At 39.2% G+C, this 27674-nt stretch overlaps 1 protein-coding gene and 1 long non-coding RNA gene across 6 annotated transcripts in view; one reads left to right on the forward strand and one right to left on the reverse strand.

Annotated features, from left to right (window-relative positions):
* Window positions 1-14162, reverse strand: part of RSPO2 (R-spondin 2) — a 169428-nt gene extending 155266 nt beyond the window's left edge. For 2 of the 5 annotated variants that reach the window (XM_009213482.2, XM_017962225.3), the window contains exons 1-2: window positions 13490-14162; window positions 12836-13098 (exon numbers count right to left, since the gene is read on the reverse strand). In XM_009213482.2, coding sequence (XP_009211746.1) covers window positions 12836-12929 — 94 coding nt within the window. In that variant the 5' untranslated portion in view covers window positions 12930-13098; window positions 13490-14162. Of the gene's footprint in view, window positions 1-3295; window positions 5471-12835; window positions 13099-13489 lie in introns of those variants that run through there. The other 3 variants (XM_003903067.3, XM_009213481.3, XM_017962226.3) reach the window with 3 other exon arrangements.
* Window positions 14163-14204: 42 nt separating this feature from the next.
* On the forward strand, window positions 14205-26938 carry LOC108587335. Its single transcript, XR_001905788.3, has 3 exons — window positions 14205-14331; window positions 25637-25792; window positions 26665-26938. It is a non-coding gene; the product is annotated as an uncharacterized LOC108587335 (long non-coding RNA).
* Window positions 26939-27674: the final 736 nt, after the last annotated feature.

Genomic DNA, 27674 nt, shown 5'->3' on the forward strand with positions numbered 1-27674 from the left:
AATTCTTTTTGCAATTACATTATATTATAACCTCAGAGTAAGTAAAAAATCAATGAGAAAACGTTGTGTCCAACATCCTATTCTTCCATTGTTGGGGGGTGTGTGTGTGTGTATTTGACACGGAGTCTCGCTCTGTCACCAGGCTGGAGTGCAGTGGCGCAATCTCAGCTCACTGCAACCTCTGCCTTCTGGGTTCAAGCGATTCTCCTGCCTTAGCCTCCCGAGTAGCTAGAACTACAGGTGTGTACCACCCCGCCCAGCTAATTTTTGTATTTTTAGCAGAGATGGGGTTTCACCATGTTGGCCAGGATGGTCTTGATCTCTTGACCTTGTGATCTGCCTGCCTAGGCCTCCCACAGTGCTGGGATTACAGATGTGAGCCACTGCGCCCAGCTAGTTCTTTGATTTTAAACAGTAAACTCTACATGTTTCTGGTTAAGATTTCATTTGTAAATTCATCTTGTCATTCCTAGCCATTGAGATCTTTTTGTAACCAGTCATCCCACATCCTAAATGTACTGTTCAACTTCATATTACGCAAAAGTGTGGTTGGTCTACCACCTGTCTTCAATGAAATCATTAAGAAAATATTGTTTCAGACAAGGCTGAAGACAGGATCCTTCTGTACACCCAGGATTCCCACAGAGTAGACATCAATCCATTACTCACCACTCTCTACCAAATGTAACTCAAGAAAGTAACTTAAGATGATATACTTGCATTTCTCTACCTTGTCTGAAAGGGTTTTTAAGTCCATTATGCCTTCATAGGTGCCAGATATTAAAACTTTGTCCAATACTTCTTTGTCTTCCAGTCTAGCAACCCATTAAAGAAAGCAAAATATCTGTCTGGCATAACCCATGTTGGTTATAGTTATATTGAAATCTCAAAGTTTCTTATAATGAAACATTTTACAAATTAACATCATGGTCATGTAAGAATTGAGGTATACACCTTCTTTCAGAAATTCATATTGAGTGTCAATATCTATCACATTATTACTGAAGTTTACAATAATGATGCAGAAGCATATGGTGCAGAATCTCAAGAAGCAATTTTAGCTGAGAGTGGTGGCACATGCCTGTCGTCTCAGCTACTTGGGAAGCTAAGGTGGGAAGATCACTTGAGCCCAGCCTGGGCAACACAGCAAGACCTCATCTCTTAAAGTAGTTTTGTTTAGTGTCCTATCTTCAGGAAGGAAGAGTCTTGTATTTTGAGTTCAAGCGGCTGTCAACAAGACTTTATATTTAAGTACCTATTAGATACCACATGCATTACAGATGGCTGTGTGGTGGCTCTTACGGTGTGAAAGGTCCTTAGAGTTCACTCTTGAGAGTGTTGTAAAGTCACCAGCTTTAAAACATTCTCAAGAGATGCTCTTTGCTGTTGGAAAGAGGCAGCTTCCAAAGTCAAAATTCCAAAGAAGGTTCTCTTCCATTAGTGGATAATTTTCTAAATATAAACTTTAATCTTCCTCTTCATAAAATACCTTCATTTTGCTTTAATTCCAAAAATTAATCACATTCATTTTTCCACAGGATCGACCTCAAGTCTAAGAAAATGATCTTGTTCCTGCTCTTTCCTTTCCCTAGGTCCAGCCTGTCACATTTCTTAAACTTTTCTCTCTGAATTCAACAACAAAAAATGACTGCTTGATGTGCAGAAGCTTGCCAAGCCTCCTGAACAGTTATTCATTTGAGTCAGTTTCAAATCAAAATCATGTTAAGATCACCCATAGTAGCTGCAGATAACTCCTCTGCATACAGAACAATTAAATTATACTAAACTCATGATTTGGGAAATCAGTTTTCAAGGGGTCGTTTCCAAAGTTCTAGATCAATTTTCAGGATAGTAGTATTTAAATGAGGGGAAAAAAGAACTTTCATAATTGACAGGATTCAGTCAAGAATCATATCAGCCACTGCTGATGTGACTTACTGACCACCAGGAGTGGTGCAAATGGCTTCTCTATCACCACAACAAACTGACCTCAACCCACTAATAGTGCTTCTGGTAACCACTGCTGTACACTTATCAGACACCAGTGGTTTTTCAAATTACGTAGTTTCTTGACCCTAACAAAGTTTCTCAATTACACTATGCTGGGTGAAGGAGGGTGGCCACAAGATATCTTTCATCAGGGGAAGGAATGCTATGCATAGGACAGCTCTGATTTTTCTGAAGTCATCAGACACCAAGATCCTTGGATAAGTAAAAAAAAATGTTAAGCTAGTTTCTTCATTCCACTTACCCAAACTACAGCTATTCTCCCCCACTTCCTCATATCTCCTCAGAAGAGCCCAGAACTAACAAGCAAGAGTTTCTCAAAATTCCCTTAAACACACACACATCCAACAAAAGTGAACCTCTAGAACGTCATCAAGAAGCAAGTATCAAAATAAACATAAGTTCTTGTAGATGTTCTTCCACCTACGAGAACTACCCAGAAGATATGACAAGTTGAAGACCAGGACTGCCTTCTTTTAATGTCTGTTTAGGTATGGTAACATGGGAGCTGCAGGAACAACTCTTCCCAATACACTAGACCAGCAAGGTCTCTCATCCAGGGCAGAGTTTTTAAAGATCATCTATGACAGTAAAATAGCAGGGAATGACAGATACCATAGTTACCCCCCGAAGAGTTATATTTTGGGGGATGGGCAGATAATATATCATTTGGTCATAGGACATTAATCCCCTATGATTCAGCTAAACTTCATGGGGAACGCACAGGAGGTCTGCCAGCTGAACCAACAGGGCAAAGTAAGTCTTCAAAATCTTGGAGGAGAAAGAGTGAATAACTAAACATGCAGTTTAATGATGACACAGCGCAGATCATTCAACATTAAGAAGCCTGCTTTTGACTACCAGGAAGAGGCATGAGAACACAGCATGTGAGGTGAAAAACAATGAGATGCCAGAGAATTTTTAAGCCCTAAGTCATACTTTATTACATAAGGGGGAATGAAAACTTAAAAATACTTTGGCTGGGTGACGGAGCGAGACTCAGTCAAAAAAAAAAAAAACTTTGGATTTTCAGAATATTAGACAATTTTCACAATTCTCAAAGGGCCAAAGTATGAGAGAAGCATCGAAATAAATAGGTCTCTCTACAAAGATTAAAGAATTTGAAAAACAATTAATTAGGAAGTATTAATTTGGAGTCATTTGGGCAACTCCAAACTACCAGTTGCTTAAATTTTAGAGCATTCATCTTATGGAACACATCTGAATTGAAAACATAAAATAAAACCAACTGATGCTTTTCAAAGTGGCTGCAGAAGCTGGAACCTACCTGCATGTTAATTAAATCTGTAGCTTTCAACACCTGTGTCTCACAGATATTAAAATAGTGAGGTTGGTTCAGTTTGCCTCTTGGTGAGGTCTTGTCAAAAGGAGATTGGCGATCAAAACCAGAAATGTTCAGTAAGACCGAAAAGTTCTTTTTATTTGTTCCTTTGTTCTCTCTGTGATGACATCAAGATGATCACAGTGTCCATGGAGACAGCAGAGCAGGTTTCCCCCCTGAACCAATAGGGCAAAGCAAAGGAAGCACAAATCCCACAGAATTTCAGAGAACAAAGCATAGGGAAAAGAATGCAAAGTGTGCCCTCTATTGGTCCATGTGTTTTCATTGCTGAGGTGATTAGTTGGCAATTGTATCCAGCAACAGGAGAGAGACTAAGGCCATCATGACACAAAAATTCTAAAATGTGCTGACACAGAAACAAAGATCTATCAGGAGCCCCCTTGGCCAGAATTGAAGAGTGCTAAGCCCCAGTTCTGGCCATTCTATGAACTGGCAGCATGATGCCTCAAGTCAGATCAATGCCAGCACCGCATGTCACCAGCTGGAAAGCTACAACAGCTATTTCTAAAACTATATATTAACTGTTTCCTTAATGAGATAAAAGTTAGATCACATGAGAAGTTTTAACAAAACCCCTATACTGTATATTTATGTTGTACTTTTATAAACTCTTTAGTGGGATGGAGAGAATTTAACAACTATTGTCTTTGAGTAAGGAATTACTTGCCAAGTAATTATTTACTGAAATAAATCTTGAGATAGTGCTTCCAATGTGGTTTCATATTGTCAAATATAAACATAGCAAATGGCTGAAAACTCACACAAGGAAAATAAATTTTTAGAAAACAAGTATCTATATCACTTTGAAGCAGTCATTTGGCATCATGCTAACTTGGAAGGTCCACCTCCTATTTTTTAAACCAATGCTGCTTAACCTATTGAAGGAAAGAGGTGAAACTTGGACTTCTTTGAGACTTTAGTGAAAGCTCTATATTGTCCTTCTACGCCACAAAAAGCAACAGAAATCAGAAAGCTTCTAATTTCAGAAAGCTTGCAAAAACCCTAGCCCTACCTCTGGACCCCAAGTTAAGAAACCCTTCTCAAAACAAATGTGCTGAACTGGATAACTTCTTTTTTATAAGTGCTCTTAATATCTTTCAGCAAGAGATGAAAATTGAAAAAGTTTTAAGTAAATTGTAGAAGGTTTTCTCCAAATGACTAGATGAGAAAGCTACCTATAATCACTTTCTCTACATTTTAGAGTAAAAATAAGAAATATTTAATACCTTTGCTCTAACCCTTATTGTAACATGTGCGTTAAACACAAAATACACATACACACCAATACACACATACATGAACACATGTACAGGCAAGTACACACATGCACACACACATTTGTTCTGGCTACTACAATGCTAGAAATGTTTCTATAATTCATATTCAAAAATAATTTTAAAAATTACCAATGCAAGTATGCAAAATTTTACTAAAATATACTTATGGTTCTACCCATCAATTACTCCACCCCTCAGCCTTCAGTTATTTAATATTCATTACTTCATTAGCATAATTATGAGTTGTAGGAAGTTCTGGGGCTCAATAAAAGTCTGTGGTCTGAAGAACTTTTGAATGGGTTCAAAGGGAATTTCTTTTCTTTGAATTAATGTTTATGTTGAAACATACCATGTACAGGAAAACTCAGTGAATTCAGGAAAGTTGAATTCTAGCTCTATTCTCTTAACTGTTAGTTTTAAAACCACACAGTTCTGTAAGCAGCTCACCTTCTGTATAAGTCAAACAGGTCCCACTTCATTCAAAGGACACTAAAATGTCAGTGTTCTCCTGGAAGGCACTACACAGAACTACGTGGTCTCTTCATATTTACAGAACTTGTTCTAAAATACACACACATCTGTGTGTCTCATGGGTATGTGCATGTAGCTATATTATACTAAAATCATAAATATAACTAGGATTAAATTTTTCCTGTATTAACTTATATTATTAACATGAGTATCTTTTTAGAAGGCAAACACCACTTTCTTTTATTTTCTCCTAAATTATTATCCATTCATATGGTCAAACTGTTTGGGGATAAAAATCCTTTATTGCCCTTTTCTATAAAATAAGTATTTTTTAAAATATGGGTTACCAGCCGGGCACAGTGGCTCACACCTGTAATCCCACCACTTTGGGAGGCCAAGGCGGGAGGATCGCCTGAGGTCAGGAGTTCAAGACGAGCCTGGCTAACATGGCAAAATCCCATCTCTACTAAAAATACAAAAATTAGCCGGGCATGGTATCAGGTATCTATAATCCCAGCTACTTGGGAAGCTGAGTCAGGAGAATCACTTGGACCCAGGAGGCGGAGATTCAGTGAGTCAAGATCGCAACAGTGCACTCCAGCCTGGGTGACAAGAGCTAAATTCTGTCTCAAAAAAAAAAAAAGTGTTACCCCACCACCACCAGTTTTCTCTACCCTACCCACAAATCACCTGTCACTTGGAATACTCCATCATTCAAATAACAAACAAGTATACAGACACTAGTGTACTCTGAGAAATTCTGAAATAATCAGAAGAGACTTCAGAATGAGTACTTGGCTAGGGATGCTTTTATACCTCAGGTTTTTTTTTTAATTTTTATTTAAATTATAAAGAATTATAAATGATGAGAATACCCATAATATTTAATCATTCCAACTTCAACTATGTGCAAACAACTTCGATTTAAAAAAAAAAAAAAAACACCATTTCTCATTAAGTCACCAAAATAATTTTAAGGGCAAACAACAAAAATCTCATATACAATGACGTTTTGTTCCACTACATTTTGTGGAGAAAGCACTCTAAAAGGTCTAGCTTGAGGAGTACAAAGATAAATGTACCGTAGTTCTGCCTAAGAGAAGCTTAAAATATGACACATAAGTCAAGATAACCAGAAAAAAAGGAAAAATAAGAGTCCTGTAAGAGTAGCCCAGAAAGCTAAGAAACTATGAGGGAATAATTTATTTTGGCTTTAGAAAGGAAGGCAGAAAATTCTAGGAAGGCTTCACAGAAGCAGTGGCATTTTAGGTGGTCGCCACGCCACACACATGCTCAACAGCGCAAGAGCTTAAAAACACATGGCATGCCTAGAAATGAAGTAATCTGGGATAGCTTAAGTGAAGTGTGCTTTCAAGGTGGTGGAAGGTTGAAAGCAGGCTGTGGTCAGATGGTGGGAAACGATGACTGCTACAGAAGAGGCTGGTGTTTATTCTGCAATCAATATGGAGGTCTGGGAGGTTTGGGGTTTATTAGCAGAGAAGTAACATGATCAGATCTGTGGTGGAGAAAAATGGAATGTGGCAGCATTGTAAGGGATGGAGCATCGTAAGTGGATTGAAGTAGATGCTGGAGGATGAGGAGTCTATAAGGGCCTGAGCTAGGAAACACCTTTGGGAATGGAAAGGATGAGATGGATATAAGCTCACTAATCCGATATAGTTTAGGCAAGAATGAAATGATAAAGAGGCAACAGAAAAGTCAAAGACTATAGCAAGGCTCCCAGTCTGGGCACCCAGAACTCCATGGATAAAAATAAAGAATACAAGCAGAGGAACACATTTGGGAGGGGACACAAAAGACGAAGTGAATTGTCAAGTTTGAGTATGCATGGAATATCTATCCATATTGGCAGTAGTTGGGAGACCTGAGTGTAGGATAATCTGAAGCTAAAAAAGAAAAAGAAAAGAAAAGAAAAATTGAGCCTAGAATTAAAGGACTTTATGTAGAAATGAAAATTCAAGAAACAGGGATGGGTAAAATTCCCCAAGGAAATGAATAAAGGTGAAGAAACACTAGTCTACATTCTCAATGAGACCAGTGTAGTGTCACTGGCCACAGGAAAGAGGTGATAAGATATCACCATAGGAACAAGTCCCAGAGGACTGTACCAATGCTGGACTTGGAAATGAGGTGAGTATGACTGGCCATTAAGAAACCCCTTTCTAAAATCTCTGTACCTTCCACTCAATTTCACTGTGAACCTAAAAGCACTCTAAAAATAAGTCTAACGTTTATAAACTTACAATATTTTTCTTTTTTGTTAATTTCTGTGAAGGCATAAAAATATCTTTAAAGAAAAGAAAATCTTTTTATTAAAAGGGTGACGGTAGAAGCCAAATAGTAACAGATTGAAGAGTGAATGAAACAGGATTATCAAGCCAGAGAAGGGAATAGAAGAAGTGAAGGAAAGCAGAAGAGATTGGAAAGCAGTGTGAAGAGGGAGGAAATAAGGAATTTTGGGATTAGAGGAACAGCAGCATGCTTGAAATAAGGGTGACTGACACAGAAGGGTCCTAGAGGTAAGAACAGGTGGAAGGTGGGCTTTGGAAAGAGTAAAAACACTATCCTTACCCAATCTTATTCTCATTCTCTCCCTGCCACCCCCTCTCCCACCCACTCCCATCTTTTTATCTTGTCGAAGAGAAAGATGAAAAGGACTAGAAAAAAATGAGTGAAAAATCTTTTAGTTCTGAAATCCCGATCCTCCATAATTATACCATCCTCGTCGCTTTCCCTACACACACACCCATATATACAGGTATGCATATATACCTTCCCTAATATGTATAATATACATTATGTATACACTTTAGTATTAATTAGCATGTTTTCTACTTATTCTGGATGAACACATGAAAATGTATAAATATAGATATACAACACTGTCTTCACCTGATCAGCCCTTGATTGCTGCAGTTAATGGAGAAAAAATAAGCTTCATGGTATCTTAAATACTGAAATTTTAAAACTTTGTCATCCCAAAGTCTATCACCTCCTTTTATCATAGTTATCAAGCTTATATCAAATAAAATCTGTCTGTCCCCTATTTCCTGCACTTGGGATGGATAAGGATACGTATTTCCAAAAGAAATAGTTTAAATGCAGTCAGTAAGTTGGAAGGAAAGAACTACGCTGGATATTCCACAAGCTGGCCAGTTTGTCTCTAAATAAATCAAGAGGTGGCTTTGCATTAAGGAACTAGAAGTGTCATTTCCAACTTGTGATTTCTGTGAATATTGGATTCTACCCAAGCTGGATTTTAAAAGCAAATAAAGAAAGTCCAGGGCCTAGGGGAATGTCACCTATTCTGAATCACTTCCAAATTTCTGTGGCAAAATAAGGTGTTAGTTGGAGCACAGCAACTTTCTGACCTCTCTGTACTAGTAAGACCCTGCCTTAAAAAATTATGCAGTTATGTCGGAAGACAAAGCAGCCAATCAAAATAGAGAAAAGAAAAGAAAGAACATGTTTATTTTGCAAAGTTAAACATCACATCAGCTTTTCTGAAATACTTTGGAACTTAAAGTAAGCGAGCATACAAAATGTGTTTTGAAACTTTTTCATTTAACTGTAGGTTAGTATGTTCCATGTGTCATTTTGTATTTTGAAAGAATATCAGGAAAAATAAACTATTTAAGAAGTACTTGTAAAAAAAAATCTTCCAATCTCGTCAATAAATTTTTAAGAACACAAACATAAATTAATTTAGCTCTATAACGTTTAAGAGAAAATGTTTACTTTTTCCAGCCTCAGTTACCAGAAACATGCCACACTATTTGTGATAAACCCTTCCTTTTTATGGAAGAAGCTAAGTCTAATTTTGTGAAATGAGGAGTTTTCAGAGGAAGGAGAAGCTGAGGATTCAATGTGGAAAAGGCTACAGCAGGAAACACCTGTCATAGCATGCCCCCTGCCATCAGACCACCAGAAACATGAATTATACATTTAGAAACCTTGCTGAATTGAGAATTTTATCAAGAAGTTTTCATAAATCCCTGGTTAAAATATCACAAGGTATAAAAATAGAATGAGGGAGATATAAGATTAAGTCATTACATGCCATGCTTGAGAAATTCCAGGAGACCACAATAAAGTTATGATTTGTCTATCCACCTTTCAGTAATTCAGCCTGAAATGTGGCTTACGACCATTCCAAAAAATGAAAGTAATCAAATAACTCCACTTACCATATAAATCAATCATAAGTGGTCTCCAGACCAAGATAGACAGTAGGGGTTAACAATAGCCAATCATGACTATTTTGAAGGGGGAGTCAGGGAGACAAATCTTAATATGTTACATGGAGAGGAAAATAAGGGTTGTCAATAAGCTTTACAAAATGTTGGCATGTGTCGCCCCCTCTCTAAAAGATATTCATTGTCAGTATTGTATTGTGTTTGTGTCTAACTTTTAAAAATTATTGCAACCAGGCCCCATTAGTGACTATCAAATGCATTTTTATAATTTTTCAAAATAAGGGGAAGAAAATATGGTAGGTGGGTAATGTTATTGTTCGTGATGATCTCCCCCATTTGAAGTTTTGTCCAAAAGTAGAGAAGGTCAAAATTCTATTTTCTCAATCTTCTGGCTATATTCTGAAATAAAATATACCGTTAAATGATATATTTGCTCTCCATTCCAAACTGGATGCAATTGATTTTAACTGACTAAATTATCTAATCTCTGCCAAGAATTTTATTTCATTAAGAAAATGATATTATGGAGCATGTGAGATCATAGCGCAGACTAAACATAATGCCAAAGGAGTTCGGAGAATGCTCCACACTGAAGGTTTGATTATTTGCAGATGGAATATGGAAAAAAAAAAAAAAAGAATCAGGTCCCAGGGGTAAGCCTAACCAATCCTGGTACCACTGCCACCTACCTTGTAGCACAAAAGCCAAGAAAATAACTAATCTTCCAAGCTACAACACCTTTTTGAAAAAATACCAATTACTTTTCTTCCTGGAAAATAATACTTAACTGACACTATCCAAAACAAAGGGGAAAAAGGGAAATGTTGGTACCACATAGGCCCTAACATGTCAACTGTCACTGCTGACATGATTTGGCCAGTAGTCAAGCATTCACTGAGGAACTAATTGAAATCAATCTTTTTGGGGAAAGCCAATTGTTTGGTATGCACAACAATTGGTGTAGGATCAATCAGTGGACATGAGATCAATTAAAACCAGCTTAAGTTTGTGAAGAGGGACAATTCACACAACTTGAGTTAGATCTCTATTCATTTCAATACTCTCACAATGCAATCCTTAAGCTTCCTTGCAAAGCAGAAAAGCTACTATCACCCTACACTGTCTGGCCAGCCCTTTAAGTAGTTCCACTTTTAATTAAAAACACAGTACACCCTTTGTTGGTACAGATAGTGTGGTCACTTTTAAGGACCACAGTTATTTTAACCAGAAACTTGGGATTTGTAAAGGGACATCTGTTGAGAAGAAGAAGAAAAAAAAAAACTTTGATAGTTTTTTTACACCCTTACCAATTTACACGTTCTTGAAAGCATTTGAATTTTATTAAATCGAAAGGTTGATTTGGCACAAGCTACTACTGCACAGTTTAGAGTTAGAATGTCAGTGCTTTGGGATGTGGATAGTAATCGTTACAAAAGATTCTGCTATTTGAGATAAATAGGTTCTGCTTCAGATACCTTAGAAGGCATAGGAAGATTCTTAGAGATGGCACTGCAGAGAAGGCATGCAGTATCCCTTCTGGCCGCAGGAGTGCTGTAATATCCTTTTCCACCAAACAGCATCTCTGCATTAAGTTCTACTAAAACAATATGCTTAGTTCTTCCCCACTCAACCACAATGGGACAGGCAGTGTGGATCAGAAAGCTATCACTGAATTAGTAAGTCATCTAATAAGGATCTGGGCAAAGGATTTTAGATATTTCTATATTTTGCAGACTTCAAGCACTTTAGTTTTTCTAAGTAGACTGCAGCTTTGACTTATAAAAAGAGGAAAAGCCTCTCCAAACACTTTTGACCATAGTGTAATCAAAAATTGCTGGCTCTGCCGAATACTCGAAAGAAAGTACTGGGATTGAGAAAGGAATCAGTTAGGAGGGGAGGAGAGAGGAGATGAAAAGGGGCTTTTTCAAGGCAAGTATCAATATCAAACTCTCATGGCCTTTGGGAAGAAATTTCTAGTATTTTTAAGTAGAATAATTTCTGAAAATAAACAATTTCCAAAAGTCAGAAATCGGGGGAGAGGGAGGGAGAGAAGTTGGAGAGGGTTTATCCTTACCAGCCGCAGATACAGAGACAGTTGAAGCGCAGGGACTACAGAAGTCGCACACTGTCAGTTATTTGGAGCTCTGCCCTCAGGTGGGCCAATCTCTAGCTCTACCCCAGGTGAGAACAGCTTAACAATGTCCTAAAAAGCCATCAAAAAACTAAGGTTCGGAAAGTCCTCCCTAAAATCTGGATGCAGGACCGGAGTTTACATACAATGAGTTATAAACAAATCACGTCACAGGTCCAGTGAGACGTTTACATTTTGGAGAAGAAGAGAAAGTCAAGATTCATGAACCCGGCGACAAATTCTAATTGCGCAAAAGTCCAAAGTGGCAAAGTGCCGGATGAAAATAGACAGCTCTCACCATGTCCCTGGGAAGCGGCTGCTGCGTACCTTTCCTGCGCGGGTAATTCGATGTGCGTGTGGTGGATGGTTTATGTTTAAATGCCCCCAGAAAATTGAATCGTGTCTAGCCGCCCTTCTTCTAAAATGCACTTGGATTAGTTGCATCTCCAGCAGACTCCGAGACAGAAATATGCACTAAATCTGCGGGAAAGCGAGTTCCCAGAAACCTTTCTGGAGGCTTCCACCCGCCTTCTCCGCTACGCACAAGTGATGGAGAGGAAGGGAGCAGTTAAAAAGCCGCAAGTGAATTTCATTGAGAACAGAAGCCTCCACCGGTGTAGCTGCTTTTGCAAAGCAAATGGAGAGAGCAAAGTGGGGCCTGTTTTAAAAACAAACCTCTGCAGGCGAGGACTCCCCAGAAAACCAGCGCGGGAATTGCTGCTCAATTCAGAAAGTTCCCATCTCGTCGCAGGTTCCAGAAAAAAGATCTGTTTGCCTTTTTCTGGAAATGGAGGTCCTCCCCCTCGACTTGGTACCCCTCCCCAAGCTCCGGAATACAGACACATGCGTGGGCACACCCACACACCACACACACACACACACACACACACTGTGCTAGGTCAAGTCCAAAGAGATCTGAGGCCGGGTTTGGGGCGCACGTGGATGGGGAAGGCAAAACAAATGGGCTACAGGGAAGATGGTTAAGAGGACAGAGAGAACAACGACCAAAAAAAAAAAAAACAAAAAACTGCATGCCAAATAAGAAATACGTTCTAAAGAGACAAGTTCAGGTGAGGAGGTGGGGCAGCGAACATGAGTGCGGACCGCACGACTTGGCCCTGAGCGCCCGAGTGGCGCCCAGCTCGCCCAGCTCCCAGCGCGTCTCGCTCCGGCTCCCTGCGCCTCCAGGGTACAGAAACACGGAGTGTTCTGTAGAGCTCCAGGGTCCTAAAGGTGGGGAGTGGGGACCCGCAAAAGCTGGGGTGGAGAGCACAGCCCTGCCCATCTGAGTCCCTGGAGCCAGGGCGTGAGTGAGCACCGCCACAAGCCACCCCTGAAGCCCACACACCTTTGGCAGAGAGAGACCCACCTCGCTTACTGCGTCTCCATCGGTTGCCTTGGCAGTGGCTGTAATCCATGCAGTTCAGAATGATGAGGGCAAAGGAGAAAAGGCGAAACTGCATCTGGACGGTCGGGCGGGGGAGAGACGCCTCTCAAAGTCTAGGAACTGGAGGGCTAGCCCAAAGAGCCGGCGCCGGCCGCGCTGCTGGGGAGGACTCAGAGGGAGACTCGCCACTCACCCCCGGGCCGCACCGGTCAGTTCAGCGCGATCAGCATCTCTCCGCCACGAACCTGAGAGATGAGGGAAGCGAAAACAGGGTGTGTGGGGGATGGAGAGAGCCCCGGAGAGGCAGCTGCGCCTTCGCGCGTCCCAATTTAAAGAAGAGAGGGAAGGAGGAAGCGAACCCACTGCCTAGCACGAGCCGCGGAGCGGCTTAATCCAGAGCAGGCAGCTGCGGACAAGTTGGAGAGGAAGGTGATTACAATCAGTGAATTAGCAACCTCTGCCGAGCCCTAAGCTCCAACCCGGGGGCATAGGGCGTTGTGCGGGCGCTCCGAGGAAAGGAAAAAGCTCCAAAGACACTGAGAGTACAAGGCTAAAAGAACGCTCTTAGGCCATTTGGAGTCCACGGCAGGGTACCCAAGCGCCGCGGCTGCGGCTGTCTTGGGGTGGGTTGCCTACCGTGCGCACGTCTCGGGCGGCGCGGCCTCCCTAGGCGCGGTGCTCCATGCCGGGCTCGGGAAGCGAGCCGCTTGGTTAGCACGTGGGCTGGGGAAAAGTTTGCCGAGACCGGCCGGGAGCGCCTGGCAGCTCCGGGATTCCAGCGGCCGCCACGGTGTTGGCGGCGCCGGGCAGAAGCGCGGAGCAGCGGGTGCAGCCACTGGGATGCTCCGTCCCCGCCCGCGAGCGCTGTCCCCGGGCTAGGGGTGCGCCGGCTCTCACTCTCTACGTCCCTAACCAATTGTGTCGCTTCCTGCGCTTTCTCCACGCTCACTTCACAGCTAAGATTTCGTTCTTTCCGAGCTGTAGAAGGCAGAACGCTCCCGGGAGGACGAAGTGATCCGAAGGGATGTGGCTAGCGCACTTTCCGATGGAGATGCAGACTGGCTGAGGCTCGGGATGCTTCTATAAGTAGGTGGTGCTGTGGTCCAAGGCATCTAAGTCTAGGCTGCCTTGGAGTTCCTGGGTCCTAAAGCCAGAAACGCCCCGGTTTCCCTGAGGTCCTAAAGAACGTTGACCAGCCAACAGCTCGCCTAACTCCGGGCGAATCCTCTTCGGGCTTTCCAAAGTGCGAGGGATAAAGAGTAGCTAGGATGGAGACGCCCCCTGACCTTGCTGGGTCCCAGAACCCGGCTGTTCACCCCCAAGGAGTCCTCTCCAGAGCTCTAAGGTCAGTTCCAACGGCAGCGCCAACCTTTCTGCAGGGGGATCTGACTGAAGGACTGATGACTCCTTTAAAGCTTTGCAATATACCACACCTCTGCCACTTTTTAATTTACATCTTGTCCATGTTTTGCAGGAAGGTATGGTAGCCGGCTGAAATTATTCATAAAATGCGCCCCCACTTTGAGGAGTGAGATGGGTATTCCCGATAGCTTTCGCTCATCCTCAGAACTGTTATTTACTTTGTTTCTCCTCCAGTAAAACTAACAAAAACCTGTGATCCATTGCCTGAAGTACTCAAGAAGTTGGGGCCTTGATTCTTTAAAAATAATTTTTAAAAGTTCACTTCCCACTAAAGTATTTTTCATTCTTAATCCTCCTCTCTCCTCCTCCCATTTCCAAAGTCTCCTGAATTAAACTTTTAGGTGCTCTGGGTTTGGGGGAAATATTCTGTTTAACAAAGTGTTACATTAAATAGACTTGATGCCATCCAATTTCATTCTAGTGAAATCTGTCCTGCATTCACTATTGTAGGAAAAAATGTATGTATTCCTTAAGCAAAAGATAAGAATTTATGCCACTAACCGTTGGCAGTATGAATGTCTATAGATATGCCCACAGTTACCATATTATTATGATAGCATTTTATACTAAATTCCCTTTTCTATTCCTTGTTTCAGAAGATGTTCAGAAATTTGATGACTTAAAAGACAATCATATAAAAAGAATATTGCAGTACTCATATTTATTAACTATTCTATTATTGCCTATTCTTAACTATTTTACAGACTCACAATTACATAGTGGTATTTATGTGCTAAGAACTTCAGCAGTGTGCCTTTGATGCATGCCTGAGAACACCCAAGTAAATCTGAGTTGAGGTCATTGGTCCCATTTCATAGATAAGAAAATCCAGCCCTGAGACTGGCCCACAGGGCGCAAAGAGAGTTGACAAAACACATTTCAGAAACAGTGGATCTGTTTCTTGACTTTTGAGTCCTTGATTTTTATCACAGAATTTGGAAGCAATTGGAAACATTTCAGTGTAGGGAGTGGCCCCCGGTGTTTGGCATAACTTGATATTTCTTGATCATCTTGTTATCATGCTGAATATCTCTTCAGCACCATAAATACTACTTCTTTCCAAATATAGTCATATATGCACATAACAAATGAATTGTACTTATAAAGGAGTTAAATCTATGGGAGAAAGGAAGTCTTCCCTAAGTAAGCCCCCCTGCCTCCTTGCAAGGCTTTGAGATCCGTTCCAGATAAATGGTAATCAGTGTCCTTTAAAATATTTAAAGGCAAAAGTAAACACAAGACCAAGCAGATCTAGCACTACCATTAATCACCTGGGTCACTTTGGGCAATTTTCTTAGTCTCAGTTTCCTTGGCAGTATTTTTAGGAAATCTGCCCAAGGTCTCTTTCACTTCTACATGTTCTGGTTTACAATCAATTTTCTATTTTTACTAGGAAGTTTGCTGTGGTATCTAACCAGTGTGAGGGCAAACTCATCAGTGATGGTTCTTTGTGTAGAAAGAATAGGGTTAGCCACTGCTGTCCTTAGTTAAATTTACAGACCACTTTCACCCTTATCCCTTCAAAGACAACTTTCCATAATTTTAATTTTAATCCTTTGTGTTGTACAGTTGATGCATTTTTAGCCAGAGATACTTTTCAGTTTAGTGAACCCCGAGATTCAGTTCATGAGGAAGAATTTTGATAGCACCACTTCTGTAGAAAATTGGTTAATTTGTTTAGTAAGAAAAGAATAGGCTCTGAAAGAAAGGAAAATTCTTAATTCCTTCTTTTGCTCCCTCCTGGTCTATCTTTGCCTCTTAAAAGACACCAGTGACCCTTAAAACTCTGTCAGATTTAGTTCTTGGGGTACTTGGAGTCTCACACTTAATCACTTTGGGGCTAATTTGTTGATAATGCAGACTTTCTTTTTTTTTTTTTTTTTTTTTTTTTTTACATTCACTGAATATTTTTCCTGACTTCAAAATCCCAGGAATGTTCTTGTTACTAAAAAATACAACCCTAACGGATCCTAGACTATCATTAACTTTAATCCCATATCTCTGCTTCCTTTCATTTCTAAACTCTGAATGTGGTGTTGTTGAGGCTCACAGCTCACAGTTTCTCCATCTTGGAGACTCAATGGACTTTTTCTTCAAACTGAGTTTATATAGTGGTTTCATTAACCCGGCTTTGTAAATAGACTTGTGCCTGGGTTCTGCTTATAGAGAAGTATACTGAGGAGGTTGACTCTATACCACTCATTGGTGATAGGGAAAAATAACCGAGGGCAGAAGTGGGGGATGATGTTATAGATAGGAAATAACTTCTGTATTTTATTTTTTGACTTGTAATTGTTCATACAGCTCAGAATTCAATCCTTACAAAAGAGCATAACAGGGCAAAGTCTCTCCTAACTCCTTCTCTCTGGCATCCAGTTTTCCTTAGAGTCAATCAGTTATTCTTATACAAACTTTCAAGGTTTTTGGTATACTTCAGGAGATGTTTTGTCCTTATCAAACGAGTAACTTGATAATCTTTTTGCTTATCAAGCAAGGAGAGAAGGAAGAATTTATTATATATATGTGCCTATACATATATATAATACATTCTTCTCTATTTTATAATATATTCTTCCTGTCTTTTATGCAACTAGTAGAATACTGTATTCACTAATCTGTACTTTGATTTTTTTTGTTGTTTATTTTTTTGAAATGGAGTCTTGCTCTGTCACCAGGCTGGAGTGCAGTGGCATGATCTGGGCTCACTGTAACCTCCGACTTCCTGGTCCAAGCAATTCTCCTGCCTCAACCTCCTGAGTAGCTGAGATTACAGGCACACGTGACCATGCCCAGCTAATTTTTGTATTTTTAGCAGAGACACGGTTTCACCATGTTAGCCAGGATGGTCTCGATCTCCTGACCCCGTGATCCGCCTGCCTCAGCCTCCCAAAGTGCTGGGATTACAGGCATGAGCCACCATGGCATCAGTTCATAGAGAACTGTCCTGTTCTTTTTATACAGTCACATATTATATCATTGTATGACTGTATTTAGCCAGCCTCCCTACCAATAGACATTTAGATTGTTTTCATACTTTTTATATCTTAAGCAATACTTCAATTAACTTTTTCATGTGTCATTTTACCTTTCCATTATAAATTCTTAAAAGTAGAAAAGTTGAATCAAACAGTTGGATATATGTGTGTGTGTTCTGCAAATTGCCTTTCACAAAGGTTCTTTCATATTACACCATGTGAAAATGCCTATCTCTAGATGCCGGCCAACACTTTTTGACTTTTGACACTTGTAGGCAAAAAGTGGTATCTCGGTAAAGTGCTAATTTGTATTTGTTTTCTTTTAGATGAAATTTTGTGTGTCTTTAGTATTCTCCACCCATTTGTATTTTCTTTTCCATGAACTCTCTGAAGATATAATTTGCCTATTTTTCTATTGTGTTCTTGGTCATTTGGTTTTGTTTGTAGAATTTGCATATATTGATATATATTATCTTTTGTGACTTGAGTTGCAAATATTTTTCGAAGTTTCTAATTTATCTTTTGACTTTGTTTTTGATGTATATTAATATGTAAAAAATTTTAAATACTTTTACATAGTACAGTTTGCCGGTCTTATCTTTTATAGCTTCCTGTGTTATACTTGAAAAAGCTCTTCCTCACTATTTATGACAATCCCACAACCAATATCATACTGAATGGGCAAACGCTGGAAGCATTGCCTTTGAAAACCAGCACAAGACAAGGATGCCCTCTCTCACCACTCCTATTCCACATAGTATTGGAAGTTCTGGCCAGGGCAATCAGGCAAGAGAAATAAATAAAGGGTATCCAAATAGGGAGAGAGGAAGTCAAATTGTCTCTGTTTGCAGATGACATGATCCTATATTTAGAAAACCCCATTGTCTCAGCCCAAAATCTCCTTAAGCTGATAAGCAACTTCAGCAAAATCTCAGGATACAAAATAAATGTGCAAAAATCACAAGCATTCCTATACAACAATAGCAGGCAAAGAGAGAGCCAAATCATGACAGAACTCCCACTCACAAATGCTACAAAGAGAATAAAATACCTAGGAATACAATTTACAAGGGATGTGAAGGACCTCTTCAAGGAGAACTACAAATCACTGCTCAAGGAAATCAGAGAGGACACAAAGAAATGGAAAAATCATTCCATGCTCATGGATAGGAAGAATCAATATCATGATAATGGCCATACTGCCCAAAGTAATTTATAGATTCAATGCTATCCCCATCAAACTACCATTGACTTTCTTCACAGAATTAGTAAAAACTACTTTAAATTTCATATGGAACCAAAAAAGAGCCCATATGGCCAAGACAATCCTAAGCAAAAAGAACAAAGCTGGAGGCATCATGCTACCTAACTTCAAACTATACTACAAGGCTACAGTAACCAAAACAGCATGGTACTGGTATCAAAACATATATACAGACCAATGGAACAGAACAGAGTCCTCAGAAATAATGCCACACATCTACAACCATCTGATCTTTGACAAACCTGACAAAAGCAATGGGGAAAGGATTCCCTATTTAATAAATTGTTTGGGAAAAAGTGGGTAGCTGTAGGTAGAAAACTGAAACTGGACCCCTTCCTTACACCTTATACAAAAATTAACTCAAGATGAATTAAAGACTTAAATGTAAGACCTAAAACCATAAAAACCCTAGAAGAAAACCTAGGCAATACCATTCAGAACATAAACGTGAGCAAAGAATTCATGACTAAAACTCCAAAAGCAATAGCAACAAAAGCCAAAATTGACAACTGGGATCTAATTAAACTAAAGAGCTTCTGCACAACAAAAGAAACTATCATCAGAGTGAACAGGTAACCTACAGAATGAGAGAAAAATTTTGCAATCTATCCATCTAACTAAGGGCTAATATCCAGAATCTACAAAGAACTTAAACAAATTTACAAGAAAAAAACAACCCCATCAAAAAGTGGGCAAAGGATATGAACAGACCCTTCTCAAGAGAAGACGTTTATGCAGCCAACAAACATATGAAAAAAGCTCATTATCACTGGTCATTAGAGAAATGCAAATCAAAACCACAATGAGATACCATCTCATGCCAGTTAGAATGGTGTTCGTTAAAAAGTCAGGAAACAACAGATGCTGGAGAGGATGTGGAGAAATAGGAACGCTTTTACCTTGTTAGTGGGAGCCTAAATTAGTTCAACCATTGTGGAAGACAGTGTGTCGATCCCTCAAGGGTCTAGAACCAGAAATACCATTTGACTCACCAGTCTCATTACTGGGTATATACCCAAAGAATTGTAAATCATTCCAGTATAAAGACACATACACACATATGTTTACTGTGGCACTGTTCACAATAGCAAAGACTTGTAACCAACCCAAATGCCCATCAGTGATAGACTGGATAAAGAAATGTGGCACATATACACCATGTAATACTGTGCAGCCATAAAAAAGGATGATTTCATGCCCTTTGCAGGGACATGGTTGAAGCTGGAAACCATCATTCTCAGCAAACTAACACAGGAACAGAAAACCAAACACTGCATGTTCTCACTCGTAAGTGGGAGTTGAGCAATGAGAACACATGGACACAAGGAGGGGAACATCACACACCAGGGCCTGTTAGGGGGTTGGGAGTTAGGGGAGGGATAGCATTAGGAGAAATACCTAATGTAGTTGATGGGTTGATGGGTGCAGCAAACCACCATGGCACATGTATACCTATGTAACAAACCTGCACATTCTGCATATGTATCTCAGAACTTAAAGTATAATTTTTAAAAGAGAAAGAAAACGCTCTTCCTTCTGCCATTCTTTTTAGATTTTCATTTAGGATTTTTCTAATATATTTTGTCAATGTTAACAACCATAGGATACTAGTGATTTTATGACTGTACACTGTGGGCTACAGTAGAATAGATTTAAAGTTTTCTGAATCTTTCATAAACATTTATGCTCATAGATTTGGTTGACTTTGGCACTGATTCTTGTTTTCATTAGCTAATTGATTTAGAGTTCTCTTATCTTTTATGTTATCTGATATTCATTCTCAGATTTCAAATTTCTCACAATCTTTTTATTCATTGTTGATATTTGTTGTATGTACTCTTCCAGTCTAGAATTTATCCTTTAATTGCTTTGGAACAAATTATGGCATTTTTGCCATTGTGTTACTATTGATAGTTTTTTCCTGTTAAATGTAAGCAGAATGTCTGTTTTGCTAGTTTCATGTGATAGCCTATGTTCATTTAATATATTTTGTATGAAGTAATTATATTAATATGAAAGGTCTCCAACAAGGTCACTGACCAGTCCGTATCTAGGCTAATTGGTTGTTTTAAAAAGCCACATCATAATCATTTATTTAACATTTTAAAAATGTGTAAATATTTGACTCCTCCAAATGTTAATACTGTCTTCTGCCACTTGAAAACTCATCTGTGGACTGATGTGATGAAGCCTATTTCTCATTTTGTGCTTCATCCCCATGGAAGAAGTCCAGGAGGCAGCTTTGTTGACTTCAAAGGAAGGCCAAGGCAGACCAGCTCAAAAGAGAAAACTCAAGATTTGACCCAAAGTTTTCAAATCATTTCCCTTATTGAATCTTGTGTGCCCTGAGCTCTTTTGAACTAAAGTAACATGTGTAATTTCCATTATTTGTGATGTGAATGTGGTTGCTAGAAGGAACTATTACTGCACACAATTAACAAGAGATTCTCAGTTTTCTTAAGAATTAGGCTGAGTTTTCACTAAATGAATAGAAGGGCTGGTTTTACTGTATTCATGAACACTCAGCTTGCTATGCTAATAGAAGTAAACAATACAACAGGTAATTCCTAAAGGCAGGAAATACCCTCCTCTGAACTTTTTTCTGTACTAGTATCCAAAATAGATATGCCTCCCCTAATCATTCCATTTGTCTTTAACTTATAGTTGTAATGAATTGTGTTACTGCTCAAGAGCAAATTTGTCAGCCACCCTCAGCAAATGTACAAAAGTATATGTCACACATTTTATGTACTAGTTTTATTTCTTGCTCCATTTTATGTTTCTAGCCTTATTTTCCCTTTCCCACACTTTTCTCAGCTATTTGCAATGTATTTTACTTTGCTACTTTGCAGCATCATGTGCATCTCTAGAAGCCCTTTCAACCTTGGGACAGTATGGAAAAATTGTATTGCAGATAAAAGAAAAAATACATACACAGGTCAGAGAACAAATGTGGGAATTCTTCTAGTTGCAAAACATGTCTATTCTAACTATTCATTCCAGAAGTGAAGAAATAAACATGGGGTAGGTTTGGGGATCAACTAAGCCCACTAGGGCATAGGTTCAAGCCAATACTCCAGAAATCATCCAGTCTTCATAGACCTCTCTAGTATGGTGAATCACAGTGACATTTTGGGCATCAAGAAACTAATGTCTGTTTAGAGTTAATCTCCAGTCATCCCCAAAAGTCCAGTTAGTTCCCCTTCCCAGAAACAGTCATCTGAGTAAATGGACTGAGGTCCTATTGTGGAAGACCAGGAAAAAGATTTACAGTGAGGATGCTGGTTCCAGAGACTTGATCTCTTCATTCAATGAGCTCAGGGGCTATGAACTGGCTCAAGTCTGGAACTGGTTAAGCTGTGGCTCTCTGTTGTAGTGACTCGAGTGATACCTCTGTTAGCCAGAAAGGAAGTACTTCTACTATCCAAATCAAGAAAGACATTAGTAAGCTGCTCATCTATTTCAGTCCTAGAGAAAAAATGAGTTATAAATATCAGCTACAGGCCGGGTGTGGTGGCTCATGCCTGTAATCCCAGCACTTTGGGAGGCTGAGGCGGGTGGATCACCTGAGGCCAGGAGTTTGAGACCAGCGTGGCCAACATAGTGAAATTCAGTCTCTACTAAAAATTCAAAAATTAGCCAGGTGTGGTGGTGCGTGCCTGTTGTCCCAGCTACTTGGAAGTCTGAGGCTGGAGAATCACTTGAACCTGGGAGGCAGAGGTTGCAGTGAGCGAAGATTGCGCCACTGCACTCCAGCCTGGGTGACTCTGTCTCAAAATAAATAAATACCAGCTACAATCATATGACTAGTTGCAAAACACAGACTATAGTAGTTATAAGTATTTCCTCCTTGATTTAAAATGAATATCGAATATCAATATTTTTCATCTCATATTCCTCCATTATCTAAAACAAGATGTGTTAACTGTAGTTAACCTTATATCTCAGTATTTAAACTACAGAATATGAAATAGTGAGTGTAACTCAGATAAAAGAATGAATATTACCCCAGGATTAATAAATGGGCATGTGAGACTTTGTATATTTCCGTTTGGGAAGAAAGTCAGTATGTTTTTGTGTACATAAGTGTGCCATGTTACGTGGAAGCACACATTTGGGAATTAAATATGGTTAAAAGAGGCAGGGGTTGGGTGCCAGATTGTCAAGGGATGGACTGTTGTGATTTGCAGTGTGTCCCCTGGGGTCAGTTGGGAACTGTATTTCCCAAGGTTCCTGCTGTATAACGATTTTGCGTTAGAGTTGGATAAAAGAAGAATTATTTGAAATTTGGTGGGGTAAAGATGCAAATATAAAATAGCTGTTAAGCCTTTCAGAAAGTCTTTTCACAGTAAGATCATGAGGGACACAGCAGAGGTCTACAGCCAGTAGCAGTTTGAAACTCATTCTCCTCTGCACGATGTCCAGCTCTTCCTCCTGACTAATGGCCCTAGGAACCCTCAGAAAGCCCAGACCCATCACCATCTAGTTATAGAGTCAATTTATTTCGAAAGACCTCTCCACAAATTTCTCTGTCACCATCACACTATGGTGGCTGGGCATGCTTAGCTTCTCAGACACATTAGTGGCTCCTCTGATCCTCCCGTTCCCTTTTCAGAACTTTACTTCCTCAGCTGTAACATCTCATTCCTATTGTAAATCCATTATTTATAGCACCCAGTGACTCTGTTCCCCTGATTGAATCATGATGGACACAAATATTATATATTATATGTTGATTTTCCACTACAAAAAATGAAAACTTGTTTTTCTCCTGCTTCTTCCCTATCCACCCTCCTCCCGTTCTTCAAATATGGTTAGATCAATATTAAGTGGTTCTATTATTATGACTAAATATGTTATTCAGAGCTGAGTCATGTAGGAAACCGTGACTACAGTTACTTTTCTGGCAACTTTTTGTTTTCTCTGGAATTATCATCACCTTGTTTTCTCCTTTGCAGAGTTTTCTTACCAGAAATTCAACCCAAACTTTCTTCAGGTCATTTTAATTACCTCTTAATACGCTCATTCATACCATGTAGGCCATCAGTTTCATCTTTTTAACATACCTTTTGAAAGCTCTGGCATGCTTCAGCTAGACTAGTTCACCTTTGTGCCTCATACACAGTTTTCATTCTGGGATGTCCCCTCACTATCTTCCTAAGGATTCCCTTTCTTCCTCACCTCTGGTGGACTTTGTTTCCTGTGTCTCATATCTTCCTTTTTCCTAATCCTTCATTGTGGTGAAGAATATTCTCCAAGAGTTTCCTAAAAATTTTGCATAGGGATAAATATTTTGAAATTTTACACACCCAAAATATGTCCCTATTCTACCCTCCCAACTGATTGTTTGACTGTATAAAATTCTAGATTGAAATCATTCTCCTTTAGTATTTTGAAGGCATTTCTTCATGGCTTTTTACCTTCCAATATTGCTTGGCAGAAGGTGAAAACCATTCTGATTACTGATGCTTTTTTATGTTCCTTGTCCCAGAAGTTTAGAAGCTTGAAATTTCACTAAAAGTACTTAGGTGTGGATCTTTTTTCACTGACTTTGCTGGAAGTTTGATGACCTTTTGCATCTGCAAATTTATGTCCTTCCAGTCTTGAAATATTCTTGAATTGTTTTGTGGATGATTTTTCTCCCCTTCATTTTCTTGCTCTATTTTTTTTTTTTTTTAAACATCTGTTGTTCAAATATCGGACCGTATAGAGTGGTCCTCTAATTTTTCTACATTTTCTCTCCTATTTTTCATCTCTTTTTCTCTACTTTTTGGAATATTCTCTCAGTTTTATCCTCCAACTCTTCCAGTGCATTTTTCATTGCTTTTCTCATTTTGTTAAAATGCAAGAGGTCTTTTACTTTATACAAATTTCTTTACTGTATATTAGTCTGTTTCTTCCAAACTGCTTTTCTCTGTGTTTGTGTCTTTACCTTTCATCTTTAAGGATTTGAGGATTTTCTTGATATATGGTAATCCTTAGATATTTGCTTATATTTAAAAGTGAGATAAAAGGCTGATTAATAACTCATCACACTTGGGTGATGCTTTTCAACTTGAGCTTTACCAGATGGTAAAAATGGACCATACATAAACTGACTTGAGACATTTATTAGGGAAATCCAAATATAATTTATTTAATTGTTTTCACTGGTTGGTCAGATTTCCCAGAGAAAAGTCTGCCAGGATTCTTCCAAAAGGGTAAGTCCTGGAGGAACAAGGAGGGTTGGGGGTGGATAGTGATTGCCTTCTCTTTTATTCTTCTTTTCCTTGTGGACCCTTCCCCTTTTGAAAAAAAGGTATTTTGCTGAAGATTTAATGGAGTTTCTAGAAAGAGCAAAAGTAGAAGCATGCAGATCTGTTCTATTGTTGTTTTCTTCATGTGTTTTGCCTTTATTCATTCAACAAATATTTAATGATGTCCTTTATATTGACATTGTTAGGGTGTTGAGGATACAGCAGTGAGAAAGGAAGACAAGAACTTTCCCCTTATGAAACTTACATCCCAACTGAGAAGAGTTAAAATATAAAAAGTAAATAAATAAACAAGAGATTGTCTTTGACTTTCAAGGTTTTTATCTTATTTTAGTACTTTTTATTCTGATACAATATTTAAAAGTCCCAAATAGCCTTTACTAAGTATCACCAGTTACTTAAAATTTACTTCATTTCTTTTATCATTTACTTTATAGCTATGCATTTTAAAAATATAAACTATTGATGAGTAAACTTTAAACATGGTCTGTTACTCCTAAATACTTCAGTGTATACTTCCTGAAACAGTAACACCTACTTATATAACCTCAATATTATGAAAATTAGAAAACTTAATATTGGTGTAATATTATTATCTAATCCAAAGTCTATATTCAAACATTCTGAGCTGTCCAATATGTCCAATAAGTTACAAACTTGTTCTCCAAACCAGGATTGAGTCAAGAATTATATACTATACCTAGTTGTCATGCTTGTTTGTCCCCTTTAGCCTAGAACAGTTCCTCAGGCTTACTTTGTCATTCATGTCCTTAATGTTTTTCAAAACCACAGTTCATTTTGTCCAGTGTCTTTTAGTTTGGCTTCTGATGTTTCCTCATAACTAGATTGAGGTTATGATTTTTTTTAGGAGAAATGCTATGGAATTGATGCGGTATCCGCCGTAGGACATAACATCAAGAGGAACATGATGTTGGTCTATCCCATCATGTCAAGAAGAAGAGGATGTTGATCTGTTCCGTTACCCAGTACTTGGTTAAGATGTTGTCTGTCAGGATTTTACATGGTAAAGTCACTATTTTTCCTTTTGACATTAATAATTAATATATGGAAAACAATTTGGGACTATGTAAATGTTCTTGTTCTCATTAAAATTTCACCCACTAATTTTGGTATCTATTAGTAATTTTTGTCTGATCAATTATTACTCTGATGGTTGTTGATTGGTAACTTTCTAACTATATTATTTTTTCCACAATTCTTAGTTGTCACTCTACTGTAAGAAAGAGCTTTTTCAATTGGGTTCAGTGGCTCATTCTGGTAATCCCACCACTCTTGGAGGCCTAGGAAGGAGGATCACTTATGGCCAAGAAACTGAGACCAGCCTTGGCAATATAGTGAGACCCTGTCTCCACCAAAAAATAAAAATAAAATAAAATAAAATAAAATAAATGTTTAAAAATAGCCAGGCATGATGGTGTATGTCTGTAGTTCTAGGTACTTGGGAGGCTGAAGTACCACCCATCCAACCCCATCCATTTATAAATAAGGCTTACCTTTCCGTAGACAACAAGAGTGGTAACATGACCCCAGCCTGACCAATTAAAACATTCCACTTTCATGATTTAAATCATGAAAACAGGTTGGAGGCTGGAAGCAACCCACACTGACTAGTAATGGGCTTATAGAAGTTCTTGATCATTCTGGTAGATTGTACTGTGGTTCTTAAGTATTTACTCCCCATTTTCTTTAGAGTAATTGTTAATCTTACTCATTGCTATGGAACTTAGTAGTGACTTCCTGTGGGAGAAACAGTTTCCTGCCTCATTGGTATATCTTGGCCATGCAACTTGCTTTGGTCAGCAGCATGTGAGACCCATGCCACATCCAAGCAGAAGCTTTAAGAACATAATGTGTTTTTCTTTTCCTTTTCTTTAGGTGTAAGAATGGCATGTTGCTATTCTATCGTGGATCCTGGAATAAGAGGACATGTGCAGCAAAGCCACTGACGGACCTCAGATACCTTTGTTGCTCCAAGTTATTGAGATTGAGGGATCATTTGTTACAACAGCAAAGCTGACTCATGTATCATTAAATTGCCTTAGAGGCATGAACACCAATATTTTTTAAAGTAAATTCCTGAGTTACTTTCCTTCCAGGACTACATGCTCTGAAATTAAATTGATTCAGGAAAAAAATATTTGAAATACAATTTTGTCTATATAAACATTTTTTATTTCTCAATACCTATGTTGTACATTAAAGAGAATGCCAAAAAATCCATTGTTTGTATACAAAATTTCATAGATCTACAATGCCTGAGAATGTAAAAAAAAAAAAAAAAGGAATCACCATAACTTCTCCCAGCAGAGACTTAGATTGCTTTGCTCTCATTGCAGGAAAAATAGACTTTATTTATAAATGTTGAAAAAAAAAAAGAGAGAGAGAGAGAGAGAACGGGGACCTGGGCAAGATAGCTGAATAGGAACAGCTCCAGTCTGCAGCTCCCAGCGAGATCAACACAGAAGGTAGGCAATTTCTGCATTTCCAATTGAGGTGCCTGGGTCATCTCACTGGGACTAGTTAAACAGTGGGTGCAGCTCACAGAGGGCGAGCAGAAGCAGGGTGGGGCGTTGCCTCACCTGGGAAGTGCGAGGGGTCGGGGAACTCCCTCCCCTAGCAAAGGGAAGCTATGAGGGACTGTGCTGTGAGGAACTGTGCATTCTGGCCCAGATAGTATGCTTTTTTCACAGTTTTCACAACCCTTAGACCAGGAGATTCTCTTAGGTGCCTATATCACCAGGGCCCTGAGTTTCAAGCAAAAACCTGGGTGGCCATTTGGGAAGACACCGAGTTAGCTGCAGGAGTTTTTTTTCTTACCCCAGTGGCTCCTGGAATGCCAGCAAGACAGAGCCATTCACTCCCCTGGAAAGAGGGCTGAAGCCAGG

This window comes from Papio anubis, chromosome 8, assembly GCF_008728515.1.
Source record: "Papio anubis isolate 15944 chromosome 8, Panubis1.0, whole genome shotgun sequence".
NCBI classification, from domain to species: Eukaryota; Metazoa; Chordata; class Mammalia; order Primates; family Cercopithecidae; genus Papio; species Papio anubis.